Source organism: Phyllostomus hastatus, unplaced genomic scaffold (genome assembly GCF_019186645.2).
Source record: "Phyllostomus hastatus isolate PE091 unplaced genomic scaffold, TTU_PhHast_1.1 phas_contig_1, whole genome shotgun sequence".
In the NCBI taxonomy this organism is placed as follows: Eukaryota; Metazoa; Chordata; class Mammalia; order Chiroptera; family Phyllostomidae; genus Phyllostomus; species Phyllostomus hastatus.
Window position 1 is genome coordinate 15,655,090 of NW_025333498.1, and position 11,077 is coordinate 15,666,166.

The 11,077-nt window shown below is 33.6% G+C and overlaps 1 protein-coding gene across 3 annotated transcripts in view; it reads left to right on the top strand.

Moving 5' to 3' along the window:
• LNPK (lunapark, ER junction formation factor) overlaps positions 1-9,401 on the top strand; it is a 73,283-nt gene extending 63,882 nt beyond the window's left edge. For 2 of the 3 annotated variants that reach the window (XM_045858193.1, XM_045858325.1), the window contains 3 exons: positions 740-810; positions 1,623-1,793; positions 8,373-9,401. In XM_045858193.1, the coding sequence (XP_045714149.1) occupies positions 740-810; positions 1,623-1,793; positions 8,373-8,611 (481 nt within the window). In that variant the 3' untranslated portion in view covers positions 8,612-9,401. Of the gene's footprint in view, positions 1-739; positions 811-1,622; positions 1,794-3,304; positions 3,388-8,372 lie in introns of all 3 variants that reach the window. The other variant, XM_045858273.1, reaches the window with a different exon arrangement.
• Positions 9,402-11,077: the final 1,676 nt, after the last annotated feature.

The following is an 11,077-nucleotide window of genomic DNA, read 5'->3' on the forward strand; positions in this document are numbered from 1 at the left end:
TACTTGTAGGAAGAAAGGTATGATGTGAGTGAAGCAATTGTCATAGTAAAAAATTTTTTAGAATAGTAGAGTAGATATTTGACAAGGTTATTGGTTAATATTATCAATTTAATAAGGGACTAGAATTTAAAGTTAATAAATTGTATGCTATTCAAAACAGAATGTTTTTTATAAATATTTTGTTAAGTACATATGCAGAGAATAGAATGACTCAAATAGAAAATGAGGAAGATGTTTAAGTGTAACTGGGATAGATACAGGAATTATGATGTACAGATATTAACCTTTGGACTGAACTAAACAAAATTAATTTCTTTACTACAAGACTTCTCACTGTGAATCTGTGAGAGGTTCCATCTTATCTGACCACATACTTCGGTCAGATAAGATTGAACTTGGGTCAGAGTATGACCACATACTCTGTCATCCCCTAGAATATACTTTAGGAAACACTGAAATTTAAGTGTTCTATTACCAAATGTTTCTGCTAACTTAATAAGGATGTATTAATTTGTTGCTTTGTTTATTTTTAGTATGACGTATATTATATTTTTAAATGGTTGAAATTTTAGCTGTTACTATGTTTAGAGAGTATTATTTATTGTTAACTAAGAACATTTAATGTTATGACATATCTAGCTACATTAAAATATAAATTAGCTGTGATGGCTAAAGTAGACTCTCCCATGGGCTTTGTTTGCATTTGTAACTAGTCTGTTTATTTTTCCATTTGGTTTAGGTATGCCCTTATATGTCAGCAGTGTTTTTCTCATAATGGCATGGCTTTGAAAGAAGAATTTGAATACATTGGTAAGAACTCTTGGGCACTTATTTAAAATATTTTACTCTCAAATATTTCATTGTATGCCAGTCCCCATGTAATGTCATTTTATTTTTGGTACTGTCTCTGTACATATTGGTCAGGCATATTGTCCTTATTTTAGAACATAGATGAAGCAGGAAAGACAATTCATATTTTTCTCATAACACTGTACAACCTCTAGGCCAGCTGTTCTCAGCCTTCACTGTGCTACAGAATCACCTGAATAGCTTTTTAAAATTATGATGTCCAGGGCCCACGTACAAAAAGTCTGCTCTACTTGATCTGGGGTGGGGTTCTAGGCATCAGCATGGTTTGAAAGTTCCTTAGATGATTCTCATGTATAGCCACTGTTAAAAAATATTGTGCTAAATTAATTATGCTTCTCAAATATGATGTACTACATTTTCTTGGGCAAATGAGTGAGGTTCTGGGTTTAAAAATAGCTAATGGTTCTGGTGACTAGAAATGAAATTTCTGTAATACATTTAGGTCATTATTAGTATTGTTTTACTGTTATTAGTTAACCTGCTATATAATTTACCTTTTCTGTTTTAAAATTAATATTCTAATAATACTTAGAAAGTATGCTTAAAAAAAAAGAAAAAGAAAGTATGCTTAAAAATTAGCTTTGGTTAGATACCTGCAATAGTGTTACTAAAACCATGCGTAATTTCACAAGGATGAATAACTTTTGAAGGGTTCTTTGACTATATGCAAAAGTAATTTTGAGAGTTATCTGATTTTATCTTGAGTTTTCTTTGGTTTATGGTTTTGTTTATTTTTTTGAAATTCTCTGCAGCCTTCCGATGTGCCTACTGTTTTTTCTTGAATCCTGCAAGAAAAACCAGACCCCAGGCTCCAAGACTTCCAGAGTTCAGTTTTGAGAAGAGGCAGGCTGTGGAAGTCTCAAGTTCAGTTGGTCCCTTGCCCTCAGGAAGTGTGATTTCATCAGAGAATCAGATCAGTGAAGGTATGATACGTTAACTAAAAAGGTTTGTCCCTTAATGATGTTTGCTATTTAACAATAACAACATAATTCTTTTAAATAAGAATGGGTTTATTTATCAGATTTTGCAGCATGCAAATATCAGCTATTGCTATGATATGGTAGCCTCCTATCTGATTGGTATGATGTGTTTTAGTTTTAAAATATAGTTTATGTCTTGTTAAGCAACATTCAGCAATAGCTAGGTAAACATTGTTTGTGGAATGACCTCTTCTAATAACTGTTGGGAGATTTGACTAGTAATGTTTTTATGGAATCGTTTTTTTCAGTTTATTTAAATGAAGCAGTTCATAAGAATTATGAAAAAACTATACAGGTAAAATTCTTACAAACTTTGCATTAATAGACGTTATTAGAAGCGGGAAACTTTGGAATTGGAAAGTCATCCTTGCATCCTTTAGATGACTGTGTTGATAGGACTGGTGTTCCTTTGACACAAATAATTATCTTGGTTCACGAGGCTAACATTGCTGGCACATACCTTGATGTAAACAACCTTATTTTAGAGAGAAAGAATTTATCAGAATTCATTGGGTTTCAGACCTCATTGACAATTCTATTTTAGGAATTCTTGAGAAAGTTTCACTAAAAAATGGAGATGATAAGTTGGAAGATATATTAATTGCCAACAATTTCTTGCTGTTAATCTGAGGTGAGGAGCTGCTTGTTAAGCAGCTCTGAATCATAAAGATTGCTAAAATTATGACACAGGTCATGATATTTTGGTGCTATACCTGGTATAGGAAGAAAACTTTATATTGGAAGGGTAATTCACATTATTTAGCAATTAATATTCATCCTTTTAATTTCTAGGAATTATCCTTTATATATTTGATTTCTTTATAGAAGCATTGCATTTAAAGAAAAATTGCTTTAACCAAGAATAAATATGAGACTGAATTTTCATATATCAGAAGTTTATTATGAAAATTTGTGTGTCTTTTTTTTTTTAACTTTGAAGAATGAACCCATAATGCATGTGTTGACAGGCTTGACTTTTGGTCTACTAACAAATACCAGGATGAATTTAATACAGGTAGCCATGACAAGAGGCCTGTATTCTTCCAAAAGTGAATCAATGTGTTCGTCTCCTCCAAGTCTGCAACATCAACTATCAACTCCAAACACAAGATACCAGATTTTTTCTGTTGCTTAAGTCATGCTCTGTCTGAGCTGCATGCCATCACATTCAAATCATCTGCCTGGCCATTTCAGCCTCTTGGAACTGAGAAATGAAAGAATTTCTTACTGAAGATGCCCAGAGGAAAAATTCAAGTCCTTTCCATGAGTAATCTTGCTTATGAAAGCTGAAATGAATATTTGAAAGCCAATAGTTGGGACAAAAAGAAAAAGAAAAATCAGGCAACAAAATACAAATCTTGCTAAGAGTCCAATGCTTTGTATCTTCTGCTAAGGTCAAGACAGATAGTTAGCACACAACACCCAGTTGTATCTTTCCTTCTCATCTAATCTAGGAGGAACAATACCTCAGATGTCTCATTTTCTGTCTGAAATCTCCGGAATGAAGTCTAACTGGCTCATATACAACCCTAATAAGGTAATATTAATAGGTGAAGACAAAACTTGAGGCAGGGTCTGATAACCTCATAGTGCTAGAAACTGAAGCAGTGGTTCCATTTGGTTAAGATAGTCTCTAGAGGAGTAACTCTTTCATACTTCTCTTTGGATTCCTTAAAATGGCTATGAGCACCTTTTACTTCTTTGGCTTTCTAGAAGACTGAACTTTTTTCCAAGAGTCCTATCTCAACAGTATGATACACAGTTATCAATTCCAAGCTGGATTCCTTTAGTAAATGACTGGAAGGATTTCCGATGAACAGAGAAGCTGCATCTGTTTTGAACACCGGAGACATATCTTTATGATTAAATCAAACTGTTAAGTAAGATCATATCATCTCAATCATCTGCTCTCTGTGATGACAGCCAATGTAATTGAGGGCTTAGAGTTCTGATTTCTACATTCTTGATGTAAGAAACTTAAGGTCTGAAAAAATCTTTCCTGTTATAATTTTTATATATTTTTAAATATGGAAATAGCTCCTTGATAGCAGCAAAAACTATAGATTAGGTTATTGACTTTACCTATGGAAAGAAAAGGTAACTTTCTTCTATCTGAATTTTACTTTCAACAAATATTTTCAAACCATTTATATGAGTAATCTAGGATTAATAGAAGATGCTTTTTAAAAAAAATCTATGATGTGAGACTTAGAAACTAAGTTTTGTCTTGATTCTACTACTGCAGGATTTTGCAGTTAGAATGAGACACAAGGCTTTTGACATTTTTGGGTCACTCTTTAGAACAACATACAAAATCTTGGAAAGTTTTCGTCAAAGAAGGAGATCTAGAAGAAACTTTCCCCATTAATTGCTCATTTGAATTCCTAGATTTTTTTCTAGAATTGTATATAGAAAATGCTTTGGTAATAGAGTATTAGAGAAACATAAGAAATTAGGACTATGGATTCTGTTTTTGTCTAAGAGTGTACTAGATATGGTATGCCAAAGTGATGAACTGCTTTTAGGTTCCTCTGCTTCTTTTATGGTTAAATGAATAGTACAGTGATGCCTGAATCTCTGCTAGGCCACATTTAAGTTGTTTATCAATATTGCCTTTTAAAAAAATAGGCATTCCAAAATACCTGATATATAGCATTTTTTTGTTAGATATGGTAAGAGAGTATGAAATTTCTGCATTGTTAGGATACTAGTATAGTGATTTTAGGCTAGCCTGTTTGAAAAATGTTAATATTATTTTCATTGCTCAACTGAAATCTATTTGTCTAGATTTTATGTAATTATTTTAAGAGAAAGTAGCTTTTGGGGGAAGGGGTATAAAGGGACTAAATGGTAATGGAAAAAATATAATAAAGATTAAATTTAAAAAGTAGCTTCTATTCAACTGGAAATAACTTGCTAATAATAAACTTCATGGGATCAATCAGTACCATCAAAAATAACAAGTAAAATTTATATAAGGTGAAATTTGTCTTGGTAATCTGATTTCTGTTCTTCCTTTCTTTTACTACTATTAGATTATGTTGAAGTAGGGAAAATTCTATTCGTATTGGTTGTTATGATGCTCTAAGATATTGAACTATTTGGTGATATAAATTTTGTCATGTTCTGTATATTTACCTGACCTAAAAAGCTTATACCTTTATATTTAATTATGTAAAAATTATTTAAGATGTAACTTAACTGTAGTATGTTTATGCATGCTTTAGACATAGAGAATTTTGACCTTGGGATTCCCTTTTCTAAATTACCTTCACTGAATAGTTTTCTATCATTACTTAATTTTTTTTAAATATTTTATTTATTTTTAGGGAGGGAAGGGGGGGGAGAGAGAGAGAGAGAGAGAATAATCTCCTTTAGAAATAGGTGAAATTGTTTTGCCAGACTGTTATTTAAGTTTCATAGAAAATTATGCTCTGAAGAGCTAGACTAAAATCCTAAAGGCAAGTTGATGTTCTTACATGGTTTTGCATGTGTATGGCTTTAAGTGAGGCAGTGGGATTTTTACAATTACACTCAGTTTTATGATTCTGAGTTGTCTCATTGAGTTGAGGCTTTCCCCAAACAACTGGAAGCTGATTTGATAGAAAAAGTTTCTCTCTTAAGGTTATTGGGAGGGGTAGGAGTGGGGAATGTAACAAATTTCATGGGTCATTTTTGTTTTATCATGTTGCAATGTATTGTCTTCCTGGCATTACAGATGCCAAAGTTGATTTTTAAAAGTTTCTTGCAGATGGAATTAGATCATGGAGCTAACTTTGTTTTAATTTTAGTCTAAACTGGCATGACTCCAAAGGCTGATTTCTTTTAGTATTTTATGCCCAAATGTTGACATCTTCTTAATGTATTTATTACCACTAAATTATTTTAAATTACAACTTCCCAGAAAAAATTTATTGTTTTTATTATACCGGGCAAATGATACTTTCCCATAGAAATAAGGTATCTTTAGAATATGCTTAATGGTATTATAAAGCTCTGTGGTCTAGTTATTAAACTGGTAAGTATTTCTCTGTTCTCACACACCTCGTTCATTTACATCTTGTTTGGGTGACTTGTCACAAAGTAGGATTGGCATTCAGACTGTGAGTATCTATGTCATTTAGACCAGTCAACTCTGCATTATAAGTATCATGGCACATGCCAGTTTTTTATAGTGTTACTGCTATTAAAATTATTTTTCTGCAAATTAACTTGGGGAAAGAGAAGTAGTCATTAACAGGTTTTTTGATTATGTTTAATCCCTACCTATCATTTCACCAATTTTTGGCTTTCCATATCATCTCTGAAATACAACACAGCATTGATGTTCAAACTTTGTATATAATTCCATATTTGAATTATGACAGCAAATGGTATTTCTTAGAATTCATCTTTATAGACATTTAAAAATTTAAGTATGGTAATTCTGCTTTTTGTATTAACTACATTTTTAAAGTCCAAGAATTTTAAAATCAAATGAATTCAAGTAAGTGATGTATTTCTGAAAATAGTTCTATCACAGAGCTTTAATATGATAAACCATGAACTTTGAAAGCACTCCTGTTTAGTACTGAGGCAGTCTGTCCAACAGTATAACAAACTATGTGGCCCATCTCTGTTCACTTAAACACGTTTATTGGTGAGTTGAGTCGTGTATTCTGAGCTTTTTATTTTTTTCATTTTGTGTGGTTTTTTTGGTTTGTTTCAGAAGGGTTACTAAATTATAACAAATTGTAAGGTTCCTGGCAAGTAAGTATTGCTCTACGGCCAGAGTTGTGGAAAACCATGACTTGAATTCTGTCCTGGACTTAAAATTCTATCCTGGATAAATTCTTTGAGGGTAGAATTACAAATGGTTGGTAATTCCTGAAGTTTTCTACTGAAGAACTTACTTGCCCACATAGCAGAAATGATTTACATATCCACAGAATTTCATTTGCAGTTTCTGCTTTTCCTTTGTGCACTGGAACATTCAAATAACAAACTCAGATAATTTATTACTTTTTACCTTGGACTTTTTAAAGATTTGAAGTGTTAGAGCAGTGCCCTTTTAAGTTCCTTTTAAGGTAAAAATAGCATTTTTGTGACATTTGGTACAATATAATTTGAGAACCATTCCTTACTACTTTTCGTGATTATGTGAAATTTTCATATAGTAAAACCTCATTAAGTTGGATGTTCCTAACCATAATTTTGGCCTTCATCCTATATATAAAAATTGGAAAAAATTTTGCAGTTAATTCTATAAACTAGAGTCTAAAATATTTGTTTATAGAAATAATTCTTTTAAAATATTTTTAGTTTTGGCACAGAGTGTGTGAGATATGATTTGTATTTATTAAAACTGGTAGGGTAAAACTATGAATTTATAAAACTTCCACATTAATGTGTGTGTATATATAGCACATGATTTCTTTGTAAAGCTATTAATTAAATTTATTTAGCAAAACATGCATGCATGCACACACATACACATTATACTATGCCAGTAACTGAACTAGAACTTTTTACTAATGTAGACTGGCCTTTCCTCCAGAAATTTTGAATCAGTAACACTTGTAGTATACCATAAGGGACCTTCTATGAGGGTAAATCTGCTTATTTGTTTAGCTGATGTGGTTTAACCATATTTTGCTAGCAAGAATATTAGTTGCTATTTATTATAAAAACAAAAATGCTCCTGTGTTTCCCTCCCCTGTTCTTTAAACTTTAAAGAATTATAGGGGCTTTAATATAATTGTCATTATTATTGATTATTATTAAGGGATTTGAATTTAATTAAACTCAAACATTTCAGATTAGGGACCAAGAATTTTAACTAGTTTCTATTATAGAGACAGGGACAAAAGACCCTTCTCTTCCCCTCCCTAGCATTGTAGATATGAAGCATATTCAGACCCAGAAGTTTAAATAATGAGGATTTGTCTTGCATAGAGGGATGAGGGGAGACTTGTCATGCCTTTGGGGAAGGTGGATCCTGACTTACTTCTAAGTCCTTGGATAATAGAGATGAAATCAGTGTGGGGAATAGCACTGCCTGTATACACGCAAAGGTACATATTTATGCATTGCCCACAGGGTTGCCTGGGCACAAGGAAGACAGTGCCTTCAGGAAACATAACCCGAGAGTTAATGCCTTTGCTTTGTTTGCCAGGCTGTTGTCTTATAGCACATAATTCTGTTGCTGCATTGTTTGATTTGACATTCAACTTCCAATATGTCTTTAGGAAAATTCCTAAATATTGTTAAAGTTCCTAAATTTTATGAAAATAGGGGGCTTTAGGTAAAAGTATGTTACAGGTTTATTTCCTTCAAATTGTTTTTTTCCTTCATCCATACAAATTCATATATAATAAGCAATAGGAAGTTAAGTATGTATTTTAAGGGACTTTTTAAAAAGATTTAAAAAATTTTAGGTTTTACTGTTTCTTAGTCCATGTATGTGTGTGCTTATCTTGTGCTTATCTTTTTTAGCAATTAACATTTGGGTATTTCTGAAGTCTTGACTCTTTGTCTTTTCAGAATCTGTAGAAGAACAAGATGTTTCTGATAGCACTACAGAGCAGACAGAGGACGCGGTAACAGATACAGAGCAGACAAGCGAAGGGATTGAAAAAGCACCTGGCACAGAGGAACCAGAGGAGAAGCAAGAAGACACCGACAATGAGGAAACTGCAATGAATGAAGCCAAATCAACAGTTCCCAGAGCTGATTCTGTTCCTAATCCTGAACTGAGTGGAGAATCTTTGATGACAATGTAGTAAATGCTTCCATGTGCCTTCAACTGGATATTCGTAGTTTTGTTGATGTCAGTTACTGCTTTTTAGGTGGTGCTTTTTTTTTTGATACGCTTGATATCATTTGAATTCAGATTGCCTGGCTATTTCAATATGTCAGAGTTATATCTACTAAATATGAAAACTAAAGACAAGTGATATCAGTGAAGTAAGATCCTTTTGAATGTCCAAAGACCCACATTGTTTAGACAGCTTTTGGAAATTTTTTCCATTCTAAAAGCAAACAAACATGATAACATTCTTGTTTTCTATATGCGTGACCTGTAAATAATATTCATTTTGACATAGGAAGAACTTTGGTTAGGAATAAGTTCTAATGGTGTTTGTTTTAAGAAATGAAACTCAATTAAGATTTTTAATACTTCATCATTAAAAATTGATAGAATTTTTACTCTCAAGATATTTGCCAGGGGGAAAATGTCTATTTAGGCATTTACATTAAGCAGTACGAGAGTTTTAACTATAACTAGGCATTGGTACGAATTCTTGGTAAAAATGCAATTGAAGAGTCAAGTGCAGTGTTTCTTTTTGATGCCTCTTATTTTGCAGCTGGGCCAAAGGCACATAATGTATATAATTAGCTTATGTTTACATAAAACATATAGGAAATATTTCTGCCCTTGACTGTACTTGAATTCTGAGCATTATTTATACTTGTAAAATAATGATGATATTATAAGTGAATTTTGTGCTCTTGTGTGTATTTTGTTAAGGCAAATAAAGGTGATCTGGCAGTAATTTCTTTTTATTTTTACATTTACTTTTAAACATGTTTTGTAAGTATATTTTACTGATTATGCTATTACAGTTGTCCCAGTTTTTTCTCCCTTTCCCACCCGCCCTGCCCTGTACCACCCTGCCATGGTCCAGCATTTCCCCTCCCCCTTAGTTCATGTCCATAGGTTGTATATATATGTTCTTCGGCTTCTCCATTTCCTATAGTATTCTTAACCTCCTCCTGTCTATTTTAGGCCTACCAATTATGCTTCTTATTCCCTGTACCCTCCCCCCCATTCTCCTCCTCACTTTCTTCAGTGATAACCCTCTATGTGATCTCCATTTCTGTGATTCTGTTCCTGTTCTAGTTGTTTGTTTAGTTTTTGTTTTTGTTTTTTAGGTTCACATGTTGATAGTTGTGGGTTTGTTGTCATTTTACTATTCATAGTTTTGATCTTCTTTTTCTTAGATAAGTCCCTTTAACATTTCATATAATAATGGCTTGGTGATGATAAACTTCTTTAACTTGACCTTATCTGGGAATCACTTTATCTTTCCTTCCATTCTATATATAGCTTTGCTGGATAGAGTAATTTTGGATGTAGGTCCTTGCCTTTCATGATTTTGAATACTTCTTTCCAGCCCCTTCTTGCTGCAAGGTTTCTTTTGAGAAATCAGCTGATAGTCTTATGGGCAATCCTTTGTAGGTAACTGTCTCCTTTTCTCTTGCTGCTTTTAAGATTCTCTCCTTATCTTTCATCTTGGGTAACTTAATTATGATTAAGAAATTGGATCCAATTTCTTTGGGACTCTCTGAGTGTCCTGGACTTGCATGTCTATTTCTTTTGCCAGATTAGGGAAGTTTTCCTTCATTATTTGTTCAAATAAGTTTTCAATTTCTTGCTCTTCCTCTTCTTCTGGCACCCCTATGATTTGGATATTGGAATGCTTAAAGTTGTCCCAGAGGTTCTTCATCCTCTCCTCATTTATTTGAATTCTTGTTTCTTCATCCTGTTCTGGTTGGATGTTTATTTCTTCCTTTTGTCCAAATCATTGATTTGAGTCCCAGTTTCCTTCCTGTCACTGTTGGTTCCCTGTATATTTTGCTTTATTTTAATTTCTATTGCCATCATTTCTTCCTTCATTTTGTGACTGAATTCAGTCATTACTGTGAGCATCCTGATTACCAGTGTTTTGAACTCTGCATCTCATATGTTGTCTATTTCCTCATCACTTAGCTCTTTTCCTGGAGCTTTGATCTGTTCTTTCATTTGGGCCATGTTTCTTTGTCTCAGGGCACCTGTTACGTTGTAATGGGTGGAGACTTAGGTACTCATCAGGGTGGGGCAACCCTCATCACTGCGTTGTGGCGCTGTATATGTGGGAGAGGTCAGAGGGAACAGTGCCACTTGCTGTCTTGCTTGGCTCTCACCCCACTTTCCGTCACTTCCCTCCCTTGCTTCCCACAAGTGGATTATGCCCTTTCAGATGCTGATTCCTGGGTTGGTGGGTTTGTATATGTTCTAGGATGCTGTGGGTCTCTCCAACAAACTCTCCTGTGAGGCTGAGAGTTTCTCCCACTCCCTCAATCCCCACAGATTTTTACAGCCAGAGGTTTTGAGGCTTTATTTCCCTGAACTGGAACCCTAGGTTGCGTGCTTTGCCTTGCTCCCCAGTTGTTCCTCCCAGCTTATCTGCATGTGAATGTGGGAA